At 44.6% G+C, this 24277-nt stretch overlaps 1 protein-coding gene and 1 long non-coding RNA gene across 3 annotated transcripts in view; one reads left to right on the top strand and one right to left on the bottom strand.

Annotated features, from left to right (window-relative positions):
• Positions 1 to 1277: 1277 nt before the first annotated feature.
• The window catches only part of LOC120517738 (glucagon-like peptide 2 receptor), a 40331-nt gene continuing 17331 nt past the window's right edge, over positions 1278 to 24277 (top strand). Inside the window, exon 1 of one of the 2 annotated variants that reach the window (XM_039740201.1) lies at positions 1278 to 1755. In XM_039740201.1, the coding sequence (XP_039596135.1) occupies positions 1654 to 1755 (102 nt within the window). In that variant the 5' untranslated portion in view covers positions 1278 to 1653. The remainder of the gene's footprint in view (positions 1756 to 24277) is intronic. The other variant, XM_039740200.1, reaches the window with a different exon arrangement.
• On the bottom strand, positions 2916 to 9370 carry LOC120517739. Its single transcript, XR_005631097.1, has 4 exons — positions 9313 to 9370; positions 5967 to 6249; positions 5579 to 5790; positions 2916 to 3118 (listed from the first exon to the last, which is right to left on the bottom strand). It is a non-coding gene; the product is annotated as an uncharacterized LOC120517739 (long non-coding RNA).

Below are 24277 nucleotides of genomic sequence, written 5' to 3'. Positions count from 1 at the left end.
AGATTAGATTAGCTTCTGTAACACTCGCGGTGTTTTTGTTTGCAGTGTTGTAACCATCAGATTTGATGTTAATGGCCACAGCTTCCCTCTTTCCTCGGCTCACCTTATCCTACCCACACTTTTTATTTCATTAACCCACCTTCGTTGTATATAGTACTTTCAGAATGTGCTTAACGGCATTTCAAAAGCCCAGTATCAAATATAAAAACCTGAGCTGGTAAGAAAGAACAGAAAATCTCAAAAAAGAAAACCAAATGCTGCCCAGACAGATACCAGGCGGTGACCAAGTACACAAAACAGAAGAGACCCTTCTAAATCCAAATGAGGGTCGTGGCATGTTGCTCTGGGCAGCGCCCATTCCCAGACGGGGTGCCAGCACATCGCAGGACCCACCCATAGGGGGCGACGATAGAGTGGACAGTTAACGCAGAAGTGGGCACGTGTCGCGCAGAAATCTGCCCCTTCTTTGCTTGTCGCGCTGTCTTAAAACGTTAGAAGATGGCGGGACTGTTTTTTGCTCACCACAGAGTGCTTTCCAATATAAAGATTATGTGATTTATAACGCGGAGTGAACTTTTTTTTGTTTAATTTGCCATCGCAGCCTGGAGAATACTGGGCATTACGAAGTCAAGCAGATCGCACTGATCAGCCCCTCACGTTGGAAAGTCGGAGGCGGCCACCATATAGACTCCCTCTTTTAAGCTCATCCTGGTGCCCATTACTGACTGCCGAGTCGTGTTCTCTTGGCTCTGGATGGGTATATGACGTGGCCGTTCTTCGTTTCTCATCTCGATTTAACTTTTGCTCTTTATTAATTGTCTTCTTCCCGTTACCGTCGATGCCAGCTATGGATCGGGTGTATTCCTTAGGTCGATAACGTTTTAACGCCGTGTAGTCAGTTCCACCTGTCCAGCGCCTGCATGGTCAAAAACGGGCGCAAAGCATAATGGCTCAGGTGTGATTTAGATTATACGGTGATTGTTCAAGACAAGTAATAAATCAATTGTCTTGAACAATCACCGTATAAAACGAAATCACACCTGAGCCGTTTTGCGCCCGTTTCTCGCCACCGCCACCTTTTCTTCTTTATTTTTACATGAAATACTAAAGAGTAGAGTGGCCAATGGCTAACATCGCCACAAAAGGCAGTCCCCTCTCCCTCTTGGCTTCTCCCCTCAGCCGCCTCTAAGTCCCGGCTTTGGCTGCTGGTGACACACAGTCGACTTTCAAGGTCCTAGGCAGGCTGGCCCACGCCGCTGCCCCTCGCTTTATCACTCAAGCAGCCTTCAGTCAGCGAGGGGACACCAGAGCGTCTGACATCGGCGCTGATTGGCTGTAAAGTTGAGTGAGGAGCAACAACTCGAGCCGATGCTGCCAGTCCCGGGTCAGCCGACGAGCGCGCGGCTCTAGCCTTTGGATCCCGTTGGGTTTTTTTTTTTCTTTCTTTTTTTCCCGAGAGGCTTTTGCGCTGACATCACAAGGGTGCGGACTTTTGGTTTTAGGCAATGAGAATACCCAGGCGCCGGTGTCTGAACTAAGCCTGAAGGTGGATGTGTGGTGTACAAGCGCCAGGAGCAGGAACAGGGAGCAGAAGAGCAGGAGGAGGATGCACGAGGAGCCGTCCGCGACCTAACGAGTTTAAAAAGTGAACTCATGCTAACTTTCACTTCCAGCGGGGACGGAAAGCTGCTGTCCGGCAGGGCAACCGTGCGGTCATTTCTGGTCCTGATTATGTCTCTGTGGGAAAGCAAACAGGTAAGAGGAAGCCGAGCCGGGCGGGACCCTCCTGCGAAGCCGTTAAGGAGCGCCCTGTAGTTCGCATTGATCTCAGCTCTCGTGGTCCCGCCGATCACTTTGAAGATTTATCAGCAGGAATTTGACTTTAATATTAAACATGACTGCGGTCTAGGATTAATGATCATACTTAAAAAAAAAACCTTAAGATATGAAAGAACGTCAGGAAGGAAGGAAGAAAATATTAATAATTGAGGAGAACTAAAAAATGAATAATTAAAAGGGAAGTGGCTTACAAGTTCGAAGGGATACATTTAGAAAGCGGGGTGGCGCAGCGGTTAGCGCTGCATCCCGGCTCAGGCGCTGCTCTCTTTGCAGGGAGTTAATTTCGTCTGTGTGTGCGTGAGATGGCGAGTGAGCGCGTGTCCGCAATGGGCTGCCATTCCAACCTGCAGGTTGTACCCCCAAACCAACATGGAATTGGAGTTAAAGGGTCTGAGAGCTTGAACTGTCCCTTTAGGAGTTTACTCTGGTGTTAAAAAAGCAAAACAGATCTAAGAAAATTTTATTATAACTACGTGTAGTATGGCTAAAAGAGAGGAGCTTTCATATCTATCTATCTATCTATCTATCTATCTATCTATCTATCTATCTATCTATCTATCTATCTATCTATCTATCTCTGCCTACAATACCAAATTCTATCTATCTATCTATCTATCTATCTATCTATCTATCTATCTATCTATCTATCTATCGAATCCTGCCCACTATACCAAATTCTTTCTTTCAGGGTCTGTGTGACCCTGAGAAAGTCCCTTCACCTGCGTGTACTTCAAATGGAAAAACAAAAGGCATTTAAACAAGCTCAAATGTTGTAAGTTATCTTGGATAAAAGCATCAGGTGAAAAAGTAAAAAAAAATATAAATCGTATGGTATATATTTATATAGTGCCTTTCATATTAATATATGTATTATACAGAGCCTTTGTCATCTATTATATAGTGCACATCTATGATATTATAATAATAATTCAGCTTATTTTTAAATATACAGCTCTTTACTAAGTGCAGACACTGAGTGCTGTGATGAGTTCTCCAGTAAAATGCAGATATAAAGTTTAATAATAATAAGAAGAAAATAAATGATTATAGTCAAGCTCTGGTTGGCACTGCTGCTTCACGCCTCCAGGTGGGGTCCAGGGTCAAATCAATGCCAGTCTGATGGCCTCTCAGGGTGTCCACATGGCTTTCTTCACATTGCATCTTGGCTTCTTTGGCTTTTCTAAATGGAGTGTGGTTGGTCTTTGATGAACTGGGGTCTCCTTTAGCACAGGTTTCTCCTTTTTGGCAAGATGACAAATAAAAACGCAGTCTGTCATTTCTGCAAGATAAAACAGATCACACAGTCATAAAACTAGTACAAGGAGAAACATGAAATGGAGGTTCTGTATGAGCCACTGAGAAAAAGTGAGAGAGGGAGCATCGTTGACATTTGCAACACACTGTCACCCACCAGCCAGGCCCTAAAGTGTATTTACTGATACCCGTGAGGAGAGTAACAGGCCAGGAAGAACTTGCATGAAGTTGGTAAACCCCATTCTGGCAACTAGTTGGCAGCACCTTGTCACTAACTGAGGCAAGTGGCATCCTGTGGTACACTTAACATTTACATTTATTCACTTAGCAGATGCGTCAATTCAAAGCAGCTTGCGAAAAATGTCAACATAATCATGTAAACATCAGTCTGGGGGACTGTTTTGGAACAAGTGTGACAGGGACAAGGTTACAAAATTGATTCTCACAAGTCAAGAGCTTGGAACAAAATGCCTTAATTACAAGGACCTGTAAAAGCCATCTTCAGTTAGACTGAAATTCACAGGACAAGAAAACCTTCAAAGTTTTTAAGAGAAGTACGCTGAGAGCTACCTGAGGGGTCCCACCATTTTAAAGTCAAGAAGCACATAGTGGGCCTGACAACAGGGAGGGAGCGCTAAGCTGGTAGTCATGCAGCAGCAGAGTCTCTCCCGCAACCTGCAAATGGTTCAAATGTTGACTTGGATGTTTGTGAGTTTGCCAGCCACTCTGTACCTGGTGGGAAATCGAGTTTGGAGCTGAAAAGTTGAGTTGGATAAAAGAACAACAGAAGCTAGGAACGGAAGAAGAAGGAAGGGGACAATCAACGGGAGGTCAGACAGAATGCTTAGTGACACCAAGGAGGTGAGAAAATGGAAAAGCCAAACCACCAGCAGCCTGATCGACAGACCTGAACAGGACGGCCCAGAGGGGCAGCGCAAGTTTATCAGCCATCATTCTGTTTTACTTTGATCAGCTCATATTTATGCATTTTATCTATTCAATGCCTTATTTTTGATTGTTTTAGGCATTACTCAGAGTGTCAATACATTTCAGCTGTCTTATATAGTGCCTTTCATCTATCTATCTATCTAATCCTGCCAACTATGCTATCTATCTATTATATAGTTCCTTTTATATTATTTTATGTAAAGCTATGATTAACCTTTAAGAAGCTAATATTTAACACAATAAATATATGCACTGTATAATATGTGGTGTATATAAACTGTATATCTATCTATCTATATCTATATATATATAAAGTATATGTACTGTATATACATATTTTTTTTCCCATCATAAATGGCATTACTTGCCAGTTGCATGTGCCTCCTATGCCAAGGATATATAATATGAGGTATATTAATTAGTCCAGTATTTACCAATTCCTCTTATGATTAATGTAAGATGTGAAGTTTTCTAGTCCAACAAAAATTCTCCATTTAAATTCAGACGTCTTCTATACTGAAATGTTTGTCCCTGCGTCTTTTTCGATTGCGAATGCCTCCCTCATTGTTCCAAGAATGAACCGTTAGAATGGAAGACATTTAAAGGGAAGTTAATTTTTACAGCTTATGGAAGCTGAATAGTCAATGGCGTGCCAGGCCTTCCATTCTGTTGTGCTCACGTCACCCTGTCGGGGTGTCTGCCAGTTTTCCGCCACCGAGTCTAAAGCTGAGCTGCTGGAAATGGGGGAATGCAGCAGTAGATAAGGTGGGTGAGAGATGTGGTTACCCACCCTGCTTGCACCCTTGGCTATTTGCAGAGTCAGGAGTTCCTAGTCAGTCAGTGCCACCCGGCTGACGTGACTGGGCAGCTGCCTCCCACTGCACTGGCATCATACCCTGCCAGGTTGTCCGTATCTTGCCCCTTACGTGGAGATGTGGAGTGTGCAGGTGTGGGCAAATGGGCTTCTCATGCACGTCCTCTGGTGGTTAGCATGGCAGTTACAGCTTTAGCTGTTTGAGTTTGAATTCTTGATCCTAAATAGCACATTTTTAAAAGGCAGCTTATCTGCAGTAACTAAAGCTGTACACATGTAGACAAAACCCAAAAATATGCCATTAATTTCTGGAAATTGTGCACTTAGGGAAAATTTTCAGCATGTGTGTTCACATTTGTCTGCCATCTTGAGACTTCGCCACTTTGTTTCTTTATATCCTGTGTATCTCAGTGTGTAGCCATCTGCTGCCTATAGATTCCTGAATGAAAACAGCGCTAAAGAAATACTGTCATTCAAAGTTGAATTCAAATGATAACCCTTATTCAAATACAGTATATCAAAAGATGTCTACTGTGTAATTAGTAATAGTCTAATTAATCAATGTTTTATAAATTACTGTGTTAAAAAAAGACTCGGCAAAAGGACACTAATTGACCGTCACAGATTGTTAGTGTGCTAACTGGAATAGAAGGTGCAGTGCAGTGAAGATGAGGAGACTACCGGAGCGATTTAGAAAATATTTGAATATTGAATGAGTCTCACCTAGCAACCCTGGTGGGATTCTCGGTCTGCCCGCTGTCTGTGTGGAGTTGGCGTGTTCTTCACGTGTCCAGGTACATTTCTAGCCGATGTCCCACTTTGAATTCAGTTCTTCACCTGGTCACTCTGAGCTGACCTGAGGTGACACAGTGTGGGGTGGACTGTCATCAGCTCCGGGACCCCCGGCTGCCCTGCACCCAATGCTGTCATTTGAGCTGAATGTATTGAGCAGATAATAATAACAATCAATTATAATAATAACTCCATCAGATGTTATATTAGAGTAAGCCAATAACTACCATAACTGCACTTTTGTAAACATTTTGTTTGGGTTGGCTGAACAGCTTTCCCCGCACACGTCTTTAAGTTTAAGCAGGCTGTTCGTACTCACAGTGGTCAGGCCGTATCTCTTGTTGTTTTCTAGGAATAAACATCCACCATTTCATACGCTGAAAGTGTGCCAGGTGTCAGGATCTTACAGACTTGCTCAATGCTGCCGTTGGCAGAGGAGCTTCAGGGCCATCTTTGATCCTCTCGATCCATTTGTCGTAAAACACGGACTCCATCCTGAGCGGCGAGCCTTCTGTCCGTTTCAGCTCCTGTTACATCTTTGGTCCATAAAAAGCGTCTCCCTGCCCGCTGCTCTTCCTCGATGCAAACGGCCATGTTCACTCCTGTAGGAAACAGCAAGAGAACCTGACTGATACAACAATGACATTTATTTCTAGAGCACATTTTCATACAAATGAAGGAGCTCAAAGTGCTTCACATGTTGAAGAAACAGAAAAAAGACAAAATAAATAAGAAAATAGAATTTGGGAACACTAATAAACAGAGTAAAACTAAGGTCCAATGGCCAGGGAGAACAGAAAAAAAAAAAATAGAACCAAATCTGCAGGGGTTCCTAGGCCACGAGACCACCCAGCCCCCTCTAGGCTGATGAAGGCTGAAACTTCAGCACTGTGACCACAGACACGCCATGCTTAATTAAACACATGCACGGGGAAAGCTGTATGGCCAACCCAAAGAAAATCATCACAACTTTACTCTGTGACAGCAGATGGCGCTATACCAGCACTTAACCTGACACAGAGAGACACGGGGGGCACTGATACAAACACAAATGTCCTTTATTTATTCTTCGCTCATGTGGGATGTCTTCCCCGTTCCCACAACACACCATGATTCTTAGTCCTCTTCTCTCTATTTCCACCACTCCTCTCCGGGAAGGTTCGTCCACTACCACCCGACTCTGGTTCCCGGAATAGTGTCTGCTGGTCCCTCATAAAGGGCTTCAGGTGCTCATTGACTTACCTCTGGCAGCACTTCCCAGCTCAGGAAAATTTGCAGCCTGCCCTGGTGGTGCCCCCAGACCCCAACAGGGCTGTAACAAACTCCAATTCCCATGAAGCCCTGCAGGAGTCCGAGGTACCACTGCCGTCCGTGCTGTCACCTAGCATTCTGGTGTTTCTCTATCCACACTTGTTACCCCGGTCCTTCCAATGCAGAGGCGTCCCGACCGGGCAAGGGCCCAGGCCATCCATGACAACCCTCATGTTATAAATAATAACAATAATAACCGTTGCTCCCTCGCAGTAAGGAGACCTGGGTTCGTGTCTCAGGTCTTCCCTGCGTGGAGTTTGTATGTTCTCTCCGTGTCTGCGTGGGTTTCCTCCCACAGTCCAAAGACATGCAGGTTAGGTGCACTGGCGATCCTAAATTGTCCCTAGTGTGTGCTTGGTGTTTGTGCCCTGCAGTGGACTGGCACCCTGCCCGGGGATTTGTTCCTGCCTTGCGCCCTGTGTTGGCTGGGATTGGCTCCAGTAGACCCCCGTGACCCTGTGTTAGGATATAGCGGGTTGGATAATGACTGACTGATTGACAATAATAACAGCTTTCTAAAAATAAACACATACTGTATATCAATGCCAAAAAAAGAACATATTTTTAAAAATTATTATTGATTTTATTTGCATTCCCGCCTTATTTGGATTTGAAACCCTAGAGCTGACCCTTCAGTTCATCCTGCTCATGCCCACCTTTAACCTGTCAAGTCCTGCTGGTGACAATGGCTCCATGTGCCACGGTCACCATTTTAGATTTACCTTCTTCCTCCGCTAGAAAAGGATGACAAAAGTGTCACTTGCTGTGCAGCAGTCTGACGATAGGTGCTGTAGCTCACCTGAACAGCTCATCGAGAGAATGCCAAGAGAGAGTAAAAAAGTAATCGGAGCAAAAAGTGGCTATTTTGAAGAAACTACAATATAAAGTTATTTCACCTTTTTTTGTTAAGTACATAACTCCACATGTGTTCATTCATAGTTTTGATGTCTTCAGTGAGAATCTACCAATGTAAATGGTCATGAAAATAAAGAAAACACATTGAATGAGAAGGTGTGTCCAAACTTTTGGCCTGTACTGTATGCAGTATGACGGCCCCATGACACCACCGGACCATCTCAATGATGTAATGAGAGGGTCCACCACTGATTTCTAAATCTCCTTCATCTTATTCCTATCATTCAGTGATGTTCACAGGTCGGCTCACCCTAACCACTTAGATTTTTAAGAAGCATTTGAAGAACCTTTTACTTGATGAATTTCTGTCTATGTTTTGTAAATCTGGCCATTGTAACCAGCTTATGCAGCATTTTGCTTTGAGCTCTTCATCTTGCACCCTTGTCCTGCCACATTTGCTCTCAAGCAGTCCCCCAGACCGATGTTTACTCGATTATGTTGACCTCTTTTGTAAGTCGCTTTACAGAAAAGCGTCTGTTAAGCAAATAAATGGAAATGTGGATTTTGAAGCACATGCAAAGTGATTAGCCTGGATTTAGAGCCGTTTATTTGAGCCAGCGTGCCCACGTAAACCGGAGTCAGCTGACTATGCCAGGATGTGAGCTACGTGTTCTGCTTTGTTTTCAAGAAAGCTTGTGCCCAGGGGTCTGCTTTCACAATCTTACAGAGGTGTCAGGCTTTTAGCGATGTGTTACTGACGTGATTCTGTGCTGACGTCAGGGAGGCTGATAACAGGGAATGTGTAGAGCCCAGCTAGACTGTGGCATACAAGTGCCAAGGCAAAAGGGTGCCAGGCAAGGCAATGCAGGCGTTGAGGGGCACAGTCGGGACGGTGATGGTTCACGAGTGATAGTCATATTTAGAAAGAGGCTCAGGGGGGGACGTTATTATTGTATAGTTGGCTGATCCCCCCGAGGTTGGGGTATTTTTATTACTTTTGGTTTTCAGGCAGAGTAAGTGACTCAGGGTCACACAGCGTGCCTGAAAGTGAAGTACAAACCTGGGATGGCCTTGGCCACTACACCTTAGGGTCTACTCGGTGCCAGGTAGATTCTAGGCAAGGTGTGAAATATGGGGACCACCAAAGTCTTTGCAGACCTCTGAAAGTATATGAAAATCAACACGGTGGGGTATTTACTTAAGCCGCTTATCCAAGGCAGGGTCGCAAAGCAGGAAGGGCACCTTGAAATGGCGCTGGTAAAAACAACTTTTTAAAACATGTTCTAGTGTTACAAATCACTCAGTGCCCATTACTGGGTTTAAGGGAAAGTGCTGTAACATTACGACAAGAGCAGCGGCAAGCAACCGCCAGGTAGGCGGCAGCGGAGAACGTCTTGAACCGTGCGCCCCGTCACGCCAAATGAGCGCTCGCCAAAGGAAAGCTTATTAAAAACGGACTCCCCACCCGCACAACAGTCGGCCAGTTATAACCACAGTACCTTCACGAGAGATCCGTTTAAGACATCAAGCTAAAAAAAAATCCGCTTAAAATGAGCTTTTTGTATTTCTCCATCACTCCGCGCAGACGCAGACTATGACTGGCGGCGGCGCCACCTCAGAATCTGGGCGGGAAGGCAGCGGTGGGCGAGCGCCTCTCGGACTGGGCGGGGCAAAGGAGTTGAGTGGCAGCCACGTGTCTGGCAGGGAAAGCAAACGCGTCCTTAGATAAGTCTCATGAAAATTCGAGAAAGGGGGCGGAGACTTCAAGAGAAAAGGTATAAGTAGGAGTCGTCAGCGTTTATCGTTAATGTCGGCGCGTATGTTAGTTGTTTTGAAGTACATGTTATGTTTAAGTGAAACTGCAAAAGTGGTAGAATAACAAAAATGATCAAATTTAATCATTATGACGAAACTGATAACAGTGAAAGTTATTTTAAAAACTTGGCTCGTGGTGTGGTTTATAAGTACAGAGATGGTGTGATGTGCTCAGGTGGCGATTCTTGTGACTCTGAGGGCCTAAACTACGGGTGTCGAACTTCAAGCCTGGAGGGCCGCGGTGGCTGCAGGTTTGCCATCGGTGAGCAGGTTTCAGTGCTAATTAACTTCGGTACTTGTGTACTAAACGGACGGCAAGTATCCTTTTCAATTATCGTGACGCAAATCGGATTGTCGTTTTTAACATTAGGCACCCAAAGGGGACATTAACATTTGGGACCTATTGGCAACTATGCTTCACCCCTACAAACTTTTAAGGTTAGTATTTGTGGTTGGGGTAGGACAGTCTAATAATTTAAACTCCAAAAGTTAACCGAGGGGCCGCCCCCATGGAGCCCAACACTTCATATTAATTGCCCCCCTTTTTTCAGGATTCCGTCCTTTGAATTGATTCTTTTCTTCATTAAATGACAGCAAAACAGAAATGAGCCAACAGCTGACCAGCCAAATTGGGGCTTCAAACTCCAACCAGTTTCTTAATAAGAAGCCAATTCTTGCTGGTAATTAAACCCATTATTTAATTCCACAGCTCGTTGCTGCTCTCATTCTGCCACAGCAGACTTTTCCAAAACTGTTGATTTTCTGTTTTTTTTTATTATCTAAGAACACCTATGTTAAGTTTTGGTGACCTGAGAGATCAGCCTTACTTAGACCTTCACCTTTCTTTATTTTCAGATATTGTGTGATGAGCACAGGTGGACTGGTCATGTGGCGGCTTGTTTCATGTCTCATTATTGTTTGGCTGCTACTTAAGGGAAAAGAAACAACTGGGGGGCCTGAGTCAAGTTAACTAAAACTAGGACCAAAGAAGTTAATTAGCAGAAGTGACTAGTTACTAATTAAGAGATTGGTTAGAATGAAAACCTGCAGCCACTGCGGAATTAGACACCCCAGGCCTCCATAAACAACTCAATAGGCCTTCCAACTCACCCAGTAGTCCCGATGTGGCAAAATTTAATTGCCATTATTTTGGAACAGAGTCTAAAATAATAAGATCTACAGGGAGAATTTAATAAACTTAAAACTGAAGTTTAACAAAAGACCATAATAAATACACTATTTGTGTGGAATCTAGAAGAAAGTCATAAAAAATAAATTTAAACATTTAAATAAGTAAATGTAAGGTGCACAAATTACAGTATAATAAAATTTACAAAATATGTAAAAGTAAAAATTAATACAAATTCATTAAAAAAAAAGTATTACAGTAGCTTTGAAAATTGCTCTTTGTGAACTTTGGCTTCAGTAAATGCAGCCACTTTGTCTTTCTTTTGCTTATTGCACTGTATTTCAATTAGTGCTATGGGGCTGAAAGTCGTACGATTTACTGACTTGGCTGACACCTTTATCCAAGGCAGCTTTACATCATTTATGATACAATTTGGTTCCATTTCTTTTGGTTTTTCCAATTGGAGCACACAGGCAGGTCACGTGACTTGCTCGGGGTCACACAGTGGTGTCAGTAGTGGGATTTGAGCCCACAGTCTCAGGGTGTGAGTTCCAAAGCCTTCATCACTTTGTCACACTGCCTGCCTAAAGATTTAAAGATGAAGAGCTTTTCTCACCAGAGGGGACGGTGATAGGAGAATTCAGGGCTGCTGTGGGACTTCCGTCTCGCTGTTGACTTCTTCACCCGGGGGCTGAATTGGCGCAGCTGGACTATTGCACTGACTTTAGTGGGACCTGGAGAGACTGAAGCCGAATCGGAAACGGAAGAATAGTCTAAACCAGTGGTTCCCAAAGTCAGTCCTGGGGCGCCACTGTGGCTGCAGGTTTTTCTTCCAACGAAATTCACAACCAGTGGTAAAAAAATAGATAATGACTGCTCATTTTATTAGCTGGTCTTTTGTCTTATTCTGCACGGCCGCATGATTTTTATATTTATAAGACATTTAGAAAAAAAATCTGTTTTTGCTATAGCTTTAAATTCATAAGCCTCTCTTGCCGTTTTCCTCTTATTTTACCCTTTATCTGTGCCATTTGCTTCCTTCATTGTATCCTAATAATGGCAATTAAAAGCAAGCAAATTAGACACTCGGGCAAGCAATGCTGAATAATGCCTTCTGTGCTGTTAATTAACCAGAGCTTGCAGTGCCAGCCGGTGGAGATTTGGTTTTTCATTTGTATGTTCAAATCACCACTTTAGCATTGTACACAGTGTCGAAAGTGCCCGTTGCGCGTGATGGTGGTCTGAAATTGACATCGTGGCTTTTTACTTCCAGATTGTGTAGCCCTGTATGATGTGATTTGTCGACTTATGATCGGCATATCCAGGCTGAATATCTTGTTAGCTTCTTGTAAGGTGTGGAAGAGGAAGGACTTAAACTTTGACTAGCAGCAGTCCCATGTCCTTGTAAAGGCTGTTTGTTAACTTTTAAACTAACACTTTAAACAAGAAATGAATGTAAAGAATCAATTCTATAAAGAAACAACCTCCACCAAGTAGTTTTTTGGGGCTAAAGCAGGGGTGTCCAAACTACGGCCCATGGTCCATTTTTAATTGCCCTGCAGCAGTTTCTAAAAGTATAATGAAATATGGCCCACACATGAAACTTGTTCTTAACTGTATTGTACTTCTCAGGGTTGTCATAGGAGGAGCTACTGTCTTAATCAAGGCAGCGTCTTCACAAACAAGCACATCCAAAGATCAATTTTGTTACGGGTGACCAAAAATGGCAGAATCAAAGAAACACATATTAGCAAGTGAGTGCAGAAAGTGGTGGAAAAATTAATATTTCTTCCTAGAAGTGAAGGGCAAGTGTGTCTATTTGATTTGCAGTGAAATTGATGAAAGAGTATAATGTGCATCGACACTACGGAATCAAACATCCGACCTCCACGTCGTACACCGGTGCCGAGCGAGAACAGAAAGCTAAGCAAATGGCAGTGTATTTCCCTCTACTTACCCTTTACCTGTTTTCTCAAGGGTAAGTGTACTCGTCAAGTTCGTTATTGGTTTGGTCTACTGTTGCACTTTAAGATGAACACACACATACATAGACATACGCAGACACACAGACCCCAACCACAACAGTGCCCCATGAATGACGCACACACACTGATCAACCTTTAGCACTTTAAACCACACAAGTGCTTTAGGAATAACACAGCCTTGACGTTCAGCACTTCAAGAGACTTACTTATTGGCACGAACACCATACAATGTTTTAATGATATCTCAGACCTAAATATTACTTTTGGTCTACAAGAATACATTTAAACGTTCAAAGGCTCAGTACTCTTGACTATAGGCCATTTATCAGCCAAGAATGCCTTATTTGACGTCCTGTTCCCTACTATTGGGTGGAGCTCTCACCCTCGGCCTTAATAAACCTCACAGCATGGAGTGTATGGCAAACCTCTGGCAGCACCAGGTGCTCAAAGAAATCTAACTTATTACTTCAATCACTCTAGACATTAAGACAAAGCATAGAAAATTAAAAGCAGCATTGTATTTATTACAAGAATAATAATAATACCAGTGGAACAAAGAATGATAGAAAAATAAGACTAATCAATCAATCAACATTTATTTATATAGCACATATTCATAGAAAAAAATGTAGCTCAAAGTGCTTTACAAAATGAATAGAAAAATAGAAGACACAATAAAAAATCAACATAAGTCAACATTAATTAATATAGAGTAAGTAAGGTCCGATGGCCAGGGTCGACAGAAAAAACAAACAAAAAAAAAAAACTCCAAAAGCTGGAGAAAAAAAATAAAATCTGTAGGGGTTCCAGACCACGAGACCGCCCAGTCCACTCTGGGCAATCTACCTAACATAAGTCAAATAGTCCTCTTTGTATTTAGGGTTTTCATGGAAGGACTTGATGATGATGGTCATGTCCATCAGTCCATCAATGTTGGTGCATCATGATGCTTTGATTGAAAAGTCTGGATATATATATAATCTTTAGGAAAAGCTTACAAATAAAACTAGAGATGACAAGGATGAATGTCCCAGGCGGCGTTTGATTTGGCAATCGATGTTTATGAAAATGCTGTTAACTGACGATCGGATGAAAACTGGTCATTCGTGTCTTTGTTTTCTTTTCTGATGTCATTCTTCCGTCGTCACTGTTTCTCTTCTTCTGACGTTGCTTTTCAAATGAGGCATATTTATTATAAAGTTTCATGCCATGGTTTCACAACACGTGATTATTGCATGCACCTGATTGGCTGGCAGTCAATATGATGGATGAATTTTTCTCAGACTCTTCAATTTATCTTTTCCCAGACTTTAAACCAAATTGTTGTCCCAGATGTCCATCCGTAAAGTAATCGATATCCTGTGGCATGGCTCAGTCTTCCTTTCCCAGGCTGTAAAACCATTTTAGCAGTATGCTGTGAACAACTGTTATAAAAGTGAGGTGTAAGGGAAGAGGATATGCCTTTTTTTTTTATTAATTCCTATACAAGCGTCCTACATCTGAATTCATCTTGTTGGGATTGAGCAAAATATAATAATAAAAAAAAGAGCATAATTTGTAGATTTTATGCACCATAACAGGCAGCTAGCCTGCTAGCTCAACAACAGTATTTTTTCCATGCTAACAACACACAAGAACATACCACATTAGCCAGTTACGAGGTAGCGCAACTTACTGCCCATCACGGGAAACCACTTTCAGATGGTGACTTCATAAAACGGCACCTCACTAAAGTCGCAGGAATAACGTGCCCAGAGAAAATGCAGGAATTCAACAACGTGCGCTTGTCCAGAAACGCAGTTGTGCAGCGAATTGAAGATTTGTCAGCTAACTAACTTAAAACATCAAGTGTCAGATAAAGCTTGTGCTATTGACTTTGACTCGATTGCATGTGATGAGAGCACTTTATAATACAATAAATGAAAACCCATTCATGGAGAGCTGTGATGCTGTTTTTTTCTTTAACCATATTCAATTATGAAGCATACTTTACTGATATTTGATTGATTTTGCTAGCTTAATACACAGGAGGTGAGGCAACATACTGCAGCTCACCTCTAGTGGGTGGCCCAGCCCTTCGTATATTTCTCTGTATGTGACCCCCAGTGAAAAAAGTTTGGACACCCCTGGGCTAAAGGGAAACCCAGGAAAGATGAAGTTAGCCGTGCTGTAATTCAAACGCGGTGAGTCCCAGACCTGGGTTCGTCTTTTTCCCTCTGGCCCTGTTCAGCCCAGCCCTTTGATGTGGCTCCCCCCATTACAATGCAATTTATTTTTGCAGAGCCCAAAATCACAGAAAAAGTGCTGCAATGGGCTTTAACAGCCCCTGCCTCTCGACAGCCCCCCAGCCTTGACTCTCTTAAGAAGACAAGGGAAAAACTCCCCCCAAAAAAACCCTTGTAGGGAAAAAATGGAAGAAACCTCTGGAAAGGCAGTTGCAGTGGGTGTCAAAACAATAAGAGGGTAAATACAATACACAGAACAGAACAAATCCTCAGTACAGTACAAAAATAAAAATTGTACAAGTACGGAGCAGAATTTAGCAGTAGATGATATCCCATAATATGATTTGGATTTGTTTAGAGTCCTGGAGATCTCATTCATCAAGCTGCCTCCCCCTATTGGCTATTCCACAGCTGAGTCAGTGCTGGGCCAGCCAATCCGATGAAAGGACCCCTCTACCCCATGATTCTTGCGATCCTCCATCAGGGATGACTTTACCTTAGGCAGGTGAGCAGTGGCACCAAGTGCCACATTTGAGTACCGAGAAGAGAAAGAGAACAGGTGAGGGTTAGTAACAAATTCTAACTGTCATGTTACTGATGTTTTAGTGCTAATGACTAACCACAGAGATGCAGTCTGTACAGTTAATCAGCAGCTCTAGCCAGGGTGTGCTAAAGTGAAGTGGTGAGTCTTCAGCCGGGGTTTGAAAACTGAGACCGAAGGGGCATCTCTTATAGTAGCAGACAGACCATTCCCCCCTTCCACCGCTGACGCTCGCCTGCCTGTTTCCTCGCAGGTCAGTGTCTCTTCTTGGCTGTTCTGCAGTAGAAGAATTAAGATTTCAGCATTCAGCCATGGTCTGGAACACTAATGAGACCCCTTAACTAAAGTAATGGAGTTTTTTGCCCACTGATCATGGGCTGTGTCAATAAGGGACCACCATATATGACGGCAATCAAAGAGAAGGTGTGACATATTCTTGTAAATAACAATTCAGTTGAAAATGCATCTTGTGATGTTGGTGGCAATTTGAAAGTCACAGTGTGAGTGTGCTTGTTTATGAACGGGCATCCCGTCCTGTGTTGGCTCCTTCCTGCATTGTGCCCCAGACGACTCTGAATTGGACTAAGCAGGAGGCGTGAGGCGTGTTTGTGACTTTATCTTGGAGCGTTTCTTGTGTAACTTTGTGTAGTGGCCTCCATATATAAGTTTCGCCCTTGAAATCCTGTTTATATTGTTTGATGAGTGTGGCTGTGTTGGCCTGACCGCTGATACGTTAAATCACTGGCATTGGCAATACAAGAACTCCTAAGCTGCAGACGGCACTAGTCTCGTCACTGTGTGTGCACTGAATCATGGGAATGGACTTCCAACTCGAAGTGTGGAGGGGCTCTAGGGAGCAGAGGTCTCTGACGGCCACCTAGTGAGCCCCTCTTTTTGGGTTAGCAATTCATACTTCAGGAACAGGACTGGCCTTGTTTGGCACTGGTGACGTGTCCCCCAGATGTTCCCCTTAATTTTTTTTTTTTTTAACTTTTCCTTCATTCTACTCTCATGTTTAAAATCGCCTTTTCCTGTTTTCCTCTTGGCAGCCGCCCAGTGCTGCCATTGAGCACTTTATGTAAACTGTTCTTCAAGCCATTGAGCTCAGACACAAGTTACTGCAGGGAGTGCAGGACTCTTCAATGTGCTTATATAGAGTTACACTTGGCCGTCCAGGCACTTGGCATAGGGTGGGCACCAGGCCTGAAACACAATCAAACAACAAGGTGCTTTACTGCGCCTTTCTGTAGTGAACAGCACCTCAAGACGCTTTGCAGTGCTTGTATTGGAAACCTTTGGGACATGGGCGGGTGGCCTGTTAAGGGGATGTCATCGTATTACGGACTGCAAGTGTCACCAAAAGGGGAGAATGATGACTACTAAGTGAAGTAAGTCCACTGTGATAAGACACTGTGTGAAATCACCACCACGGAAGACGTGCCACCTGCTTAGTCCTGAATTGTTAATAATTCTATAAATTATAAATACTTTAAATGTGAATTAGGCTGGCAGTCACAATTGAAAGGCACTATATATAATCACAAGTATGTTTGATACACCACTGAAGTAGTTTGTTTCACTGAGGAAGGCAGGTCACCTGCCTGCTCCCAATCTGTAATACACACGCACACACGTAATATAGTGTCTGCCAAAAAATACACACGACTCGTGTTTTGCCCTAATTGGGGCTCCTCAGCTGTATGCACTTTTGTTTCCCCTTACGGGGATTGAACCGTGGATGTTGGCGGCGAGGCTAAGCTTCAGACGTTGTGCCACGGTGGCCGGTTCACCTACTTGATAGGATCTGAGTATTTGATGCGTAGGCCTGATCACAATCTGATATTTGGGTGGTTACCTGTCAGGTAACGCTTCCTGACGTCGGAGTTTCGATCCCTACAAGGGGAAGTAAAAGTGTGTACGCCAGATGAGCCCCAGTTACGGTGAAACACGTACTCGTTATATTATTTGGCACGTACACTATACCATGTCTGTGATCTCCTCCTTGCAACTGAGAGGGTGTAGCGGAATCCTGCAGACTGGGCAACCCACCATAATTGTTAACTGGTAGGTAACCACCCAAATATCAGATTGTGATCAGACCTATATTGTCAGAAGAATTAGACCAAGAAGTCATAAAAAGGTTTGGGGCAGCCACCCGCATATTCTCTCTGGCTGCAAATGGGTTATAATGGAATCGCACTGATGTGCACAAGTCAGAGCCCAACACAGAACTGATTCACTGGTTGTAAGGTGGCAGCTTTAAAGGCCAAAACTGGATATGATATTATCAGAGGGGCCGGAACTGGAAGGATCTTCCTCTATAGGCTTAGACCCGGATGTGATGTCATCAAAAGGGCTGGACCTGGGAGGGTCCTCCTCAAAGGGGCTGGAACTGGAAATGATGTCATCAGTGCCAGGCGAACAGTCTGTAGGAAAATGAGAAAATGAGTCCGCGTACTCCTCCATGACCCTGATCTGGCGTGGGATTACTGTCTTTCAGGTCATTTAGCTGCCTCTCATGCACACAAGTGTGACTGTGTGTATATATATATATGCATCCATTATCCAACCCGCTATATCCTAACTACAGGGTCACGGGGGGGTCTGCTGGAGTCAATCCCAGCCAACATAGGGTGCAAGGCAGGAAACAAACCCTGGGCAGGGTGCCAGCCCACCACAGATATATATATATATTGTGGACAGCAGCCCGGACACAGACAGGCAGACACCGATGGTTCAAACCCAAACACACATTTATTATACATCCTATTATTTACAAGTGTGCACACAACCCAGTGCCCCTGCACCAAGCACCCTTAAGTCCAGGCCTCTTCCAATGCCTTCCTTCACCGTCTCCACTCCTCTCCTTCAAGCTCTGTCGTCTTCCACCCGACTCCAGCTACTAAATGGAGGAAGGCGGCCCTTTATGTTCACCCGGCTGTTCTCCAGGTGCCTCCTGATGAGCTTCCGGCGGCATTTCCTGGTGTGGCGGAAGTGCCACGTGCACCCGAAGCACTCCGGTGTTTCTGTTTTCCTTCCCCAGCACCTCCGGGTGTGGCGGAAGTGCTGGCGTCAGGGCTTTTCAGGCATCCGGTCTCCCCTGGCAGTGACCACGGGCCCTATAGGGTTGAACTTCCATGCTCTGTTCCCGTGGCCCCCATACCAACCAGGGCGGCTGCCCTCGTGGTCCGGAGGAGGTGTAGTCCCTCTCTTGGTCGTTCCAGGTTGGGTATCGCCACAATATATATATATATATATATATTAGCTGTGTAAGCCCATGCCGTAAAAAGCTCGGGCTCCTAGAAACTGTTGAAATCGTCAGAAAAAATTGAAATGCAGTGTCGGCGATTTCGTTTTGCGGATGTGCCCCCTTGTCTAACTGCGGGTAAGCGAGTTTGTCACCAACTTGTTAAATTTCGGCCACCTTGCCGTCTCTTTGAGCTGCATTGCTGTAGCCTTGCACTTCCAGGCCGGACAGACAGACACACACTTCCACGCATAGACGTTTATATATAATCTATCTATCTAATCCTGCCTACTATACCAAATTCTTTCTATCTATCTATCTATCTATCTATCTATCTATCTATCTATCTATCTATCTATCTATCTATCTATCTATCTATCTATCAAATCATGCTTCTTCTTGAGTGTATCAATGTACCAGGACCACCTGAGCCCCTCTATTCACACTAACATCAGCCTTGCTCCTTATAAGTCAAGGCTCAAGATGACCACAGAAGACGTGCCCTTATGCCCCTCTGAGCTCACCCCTCGGTCTCTTGCTCTCTCCTTGGTGTATTTGGAGGCTCAGCCCAGGCCCTGTGTGTCTCCTGCTGGATTTCCCACTTCCCATCCCTCCATTTTTGTCCTTTGATTTGCTTTAAATGACCCCACAGGTGTGCTAATCGGAGTTTGTAATTGTCCGTGTCTGCTAAATGATGTCTTATCTGTGACCACATGATGTTCATAACGCTGTAAGTGGGTTTTATCAACTGTTCATTTTATGGACCAAGAGCCGCTTACTGATCGGCGCCTCCCCGGGCCCCCCTCTCGACCCCATTAGAGGCGGTGATAAACAGCCCGCACTATGGGGGTCTGCTTTGTGTCTTGCCACAGAAACGGCTAAAATACCTCGGCATGACGCGAAGCAGACCGCCCGACTTTGGGAGCTCTGCCATTCTGCATGTTGCATTATCACCGCGGTGTCAGAGGGAACGAGATAATTACATTTGAGGAGTCAATTAAGCGGCGGCATTAAAGGTGGGTTCAGCTGAAAGCCAACACCACTAAGGTGATTAGCCCGGAGGCCGCTGCGCGAAAGGCAATTACACTTTAAATAAGGCGAAGGCGGCCGGCCGCCGGGATTAGCGGGCTCTCAGTTCTACCCTCTCATGCTTATCGCATTTATGCTCGTTTCAAATTGAATCTTCTGCTCATATTCAAGCTGTTATTTGTTTTAATATCCTAAAATAACAAACTAAATATTGCATGTGGAGAGCGCTGTCCTCATGCCAATTTATTTCAAACCTGCCAGGGGCCGAGTAAGGAGAACAGAAGAGAAGATAAGGCAAGAACAGCCACTTAATCCAATTTAGGGGCAGCCCTGGGTGGGCTGCCAGTTCACTTTTAACACACGCAGTCCTCACTTACCAGTTCTCTTAACACACACGGTGCCACATTGGCGCTTTCATAGATGGCTTTCCACTTCATCTGTCTTTCAATGCCCAGTGTGGTGAGGCCACGAACCCCCCACCCCGTGTCCAACCTCTGCTCTCCTTTTTGTCCATCCAGACCGCCGGCACTGCCTCTCAGCTTCCTTTCAAAGCTTCTTTAAGGTGGTCCTCCCAAGGCACTGTCATGTGGCGTGATCTGGTTTGAAGGTGGTCATTGCAGTGTGCTGTCCCAAGTTCATTGCCATTTTCAACTCCTGAGCTAACTCTGGTAGGTCTTCTTGTGGTGGGATGTAGCTGTTCTCCAGTTCTGATGAAGGTGATCACAGTCTTGGAGGCCCAAGATTGTTTGGATAGTTCTTGTACTTTACGGGTGGTCTGCGCAGTTGCCTTCACAATTTGATTGTGACCAGGCGACTATGACCACCTGCTGAACCTTTTGAGCTCTCTCTTGGGTTGTGTGTCAGGGTCCTGGGCTCTGAGCAGAGAGAACAAGCTGGTGGTTCTGATCCTCCCCGGGTATACAAGGTTGGTAGGCCTTGGTAGCCATGTTGTTTGTTGACTGGATGAGGAAGTTGATCTGGTGGGGCTCCGCTTTCCAAGGTGTCTTTTCTTTCCACGTCTTTGTCCCATCTCATCCAGGCACTTTGGTGTTTTATCCTGACTGCCCTGCTTGTTCTCAGTTCCTCCACATACGTTTGGCGCCCCTGCTTCTTTGGACCCTTTATATAGGATATGATGAAGAACCCTAGCCTGGCTCTTCCACGTGTAACCCCACCGTACCAGTCCATTATGGTGCATTCTCGCTTCTGCTTGCTCGATTTCCTCCCGTTTCCTGCCTGTCCTCGCCTCAATCCCAGCATCGGTCCACTAGCACTCCACTGGTCCCCATCGCTTTGACTCCTCTTCCTAAGATTTCAGTTGGAGTTGCAGTTTGTCAGTGTGGCCTGCAGGGTGATGTTATTCAGATGCTTTGGTGGCCCCAACCACCAACACGAGTGGCTGCTTACCTTCTCTTCCAGTGCATATACAGCTGTTACAAGTAATGACCAAAGGATTCTGGGAATCCCGCCAGCCTTCTAATTCCATGCAGGTGGCTTGGATGGATGTCATATCCCTCAAGGAGCTACCCACCACCGTGCCAAGGCCTTTGCGCTGTATTTTTTTCAATGATTGTGTTCGGTTTTCCTCCAAATGCCAGTTGCACCTGCAGAGGACCAGGGCCTCAGGTGCTTCAGCTCCACCAAGCGCTAAGCGTGAAGAGCAAAAAAAGGAAATGCGGCAAGTTTTAAAAATTCTGTGTTTGCCATTTCTTTACTTCTCGATCGGTCCCTTCGTTATTTAACCGTCTTGACCAATAGACTAGCAGTCCTTCCTGGACAAAGACAGGCTTGCATCTAAGTAATCGATGAAGACCTCAGCATTAACATTTGCAGTGTGCCACACAATGTATGTCTCTGTTATATGCCATTTGTAAAAGCAGGGTTAATAATTATGATGCGCCATCTGTTGGAATGACAGTGCAATGCATTTTGTTACTAAAAGTGTTTGTGATGTGTAATCTTTTGAAATGACAGATGTAATAACTTGACAGACACACAGACGCTTATCCTGTCCTGAAGGTGGATCCAGTGGACTTTGTCCCATTTGTTTGTCATCAGGTAGTCAAAAAGCACTTTGCCAGCTTATTAAGGTGGAGGTTCTGCCAATGGTAGGCTTAGGAGAGCACCAACCCACTAGAACGATCTATAATCTGGGAGGGGGGTCCCCCTAGTGAAAATACAGCTGCCCCAATCCCAAAGAGGGGGCTTTAAATCTGCATTGTGACCCGAGTTCATTAGAGGAAAGGCAATGGAGGGGAGCCTGAGGTTGAGGGCTTTGTGTGGCGCACTCAAGTGGGTATGTGACCCGAGCAGAGACTTGCGCCAAACACATGGTTTCCACTTCTGGGTCGTAGTCATGATGTGTCAGAGGGGCTCGTGTGGCACCAAGGACCTCCTGGAGTCTTCTGAAATGCCAATACAATATGCCCATGGATTGAGAAGATGATGAAACTCGCCCATAAGGCGCCTTCAGAACAAAACGTTCACAGCTTCAGAGATCTCAATCGATAGCTTGGCACGGCAGCCTCTCTATGGACTGATTTGTGCTTTTAATTCATTTCTGCGAACGCTTTATGAAGTTAATGAATTGAGCTGGCCAAGTCATTCTGATGCCTAATTGGATATTGAATAATGTGTGCCATGGCGAGAGTGGCGTGTTTAGCGTAATTACACTCTAATGAGGTCACAAAGCAAAGTCATCGAGGCCAAGCGTTTGGGACAGAGTCAGCCTGCCACTCGTCACCTCAAGACACCGGAGACGTGCCCTCGGCGCACACTCGCGTCTACGTCCATCTACATCAGCCTGTCGCTAACATGTGCAGCTATTCACTCACATTCATTTGTTTATCCAATTACTCGTTCATTTAATTCATCACTTACTCATTCACTCACTTATTCGTTCACTTACTCGGTCACTCACTGTCTGATCTTTCATTTGCTCAGTCATTAATTCACTCACTCATTCGCTCGTCTGTTCATTCATTCACATACTCATTGATTCATTTGTCCAGCTCCTCTGTCTCACTCGTTCTTTCTTTTGGTGACTCATTCACTCACTCATTCATCTAATCATTAATTCCTACATCCCCACTCATTCATTTATTCTTTCACTTGTTTGTTTAATCAGTTACTCCTTCATTTTATTTGTTCGTTCATTCATTCATTTACTTGATCACTTACTTTCTCAGTCGCTGTTTGCCCTTTCATTTCCTCGCTCATTTTTTCAGTCAGTCATTATTTCACTCACTCGCCCACTCACTCATTGGTTCTTTTAGCCCCTATGCTCTTTATCATTCATTTTTCACTCCCTCATTCATTTTTCCATTTTTCAAACTTCTTTATTCTAACACAGCGTCTTGGTGGGGGGGTCCTTGGTTTAAGTGCATTCAGTTCATGTAATGCCAACCTGCTCAGCAGAGAACTCTCTCCTAACGCTAGAGGGAGGGCATCAATACAGAAACACAAGGAACTGGAGGTCCCTCTATGTGCCAGCCACCAGGGGGCAGTGTGACACTTCTTCATTATTTTCTCACATTGTTTGGTGTTCCTGTCCCTTGAAATCATTAGGTGACAGTCGAGACAGGGTGGTGGACCATCCATCAGGGTGTTTTGGGGCCCATGATGACAAGGGAGGCCTTTTTACCAATCTCAGCCTCCCTGCTTGATGGGACAATCAATTCTCTGCATACTAAAATAACTAAGGCCGGACTGGGGCGCACAACCCCTGCCAATTCCCATGCTCAATGGCTTAATGAAATGAATAGAGTCTCTGCAGACCAAAATGACCCCCCGCTCAAAGAAACCAAAGCAAGAGTGGCAATACTGTTGGCTGGGTGTCCATGCACTGCATTGTTACAAGTCTGATGTGCCCTCTGTTAAGAAACTAAGTCACCCAGGGGCCTGTGGGGGTCTTAATCCTTGTTCGAGTAGGGAGCTCCAACATGGAAGAGACAGAGCCCCCCCACCCCCAGTGTTTCATAGTGGGAAACCCCACTATGATTAATGAGAAACTGGGGCTCCTGGCTGCAGGGTTAGCTGAGGCCTGCAGATGGCGCTCCTCCCCGCCCCATGCCAGTATGCCAGCGTGCTTTGTGATGAAGCCTCTGTGTTCCTGGACCTTGTAGTCTGGTTATTGGAGATAAAGATAATGAGAAAGGTGTAATGGGGGGAATTGCTTTCATACTTTTTTAATATCATTTGAAAATGAAGGGCCATATGGAAAAACTCTCATGTTTCAATAAAACATAAAAATGTCATTTGAATGCAAAAAAAAAAAATATTAAACAACAAAGCAGGTGCGGGCAGGTTTTGGGTTTTATGATCTGCTAAGCTTGGATGCTGGCCACTCTATGCTGCCAGCCCTGGGCCTTCTCCATGGCCAAAGACACATTAGAACGTGGGGCGTCCACTCTGTCACCTTCTCATAGTCTTCACCAGACCCTTCAATAACAATCGCCTGCCACAAAGGTGCATGAAGATGAACTGATTGACTA

The sequence above is a fragment of the Polypterus senegalus genome, chromosome 17, assembly GCF_016835505.1.
Source record: "Polypterus senegalus isolate Bchr_013 chromosome 17, ASM1683550v1, whole genome shotgun sequence".
Classification (NCBI taxonomy): domain Eukaryota; kingdom Metazoa; phylum Chordata; class Cladistia; order Polypteriformes; family Polypteridae; genus Polypterus; species Polypterus senegalus.
This window is presented reverse-complemented; position numbering and strand designations above follow the sequence as displayed.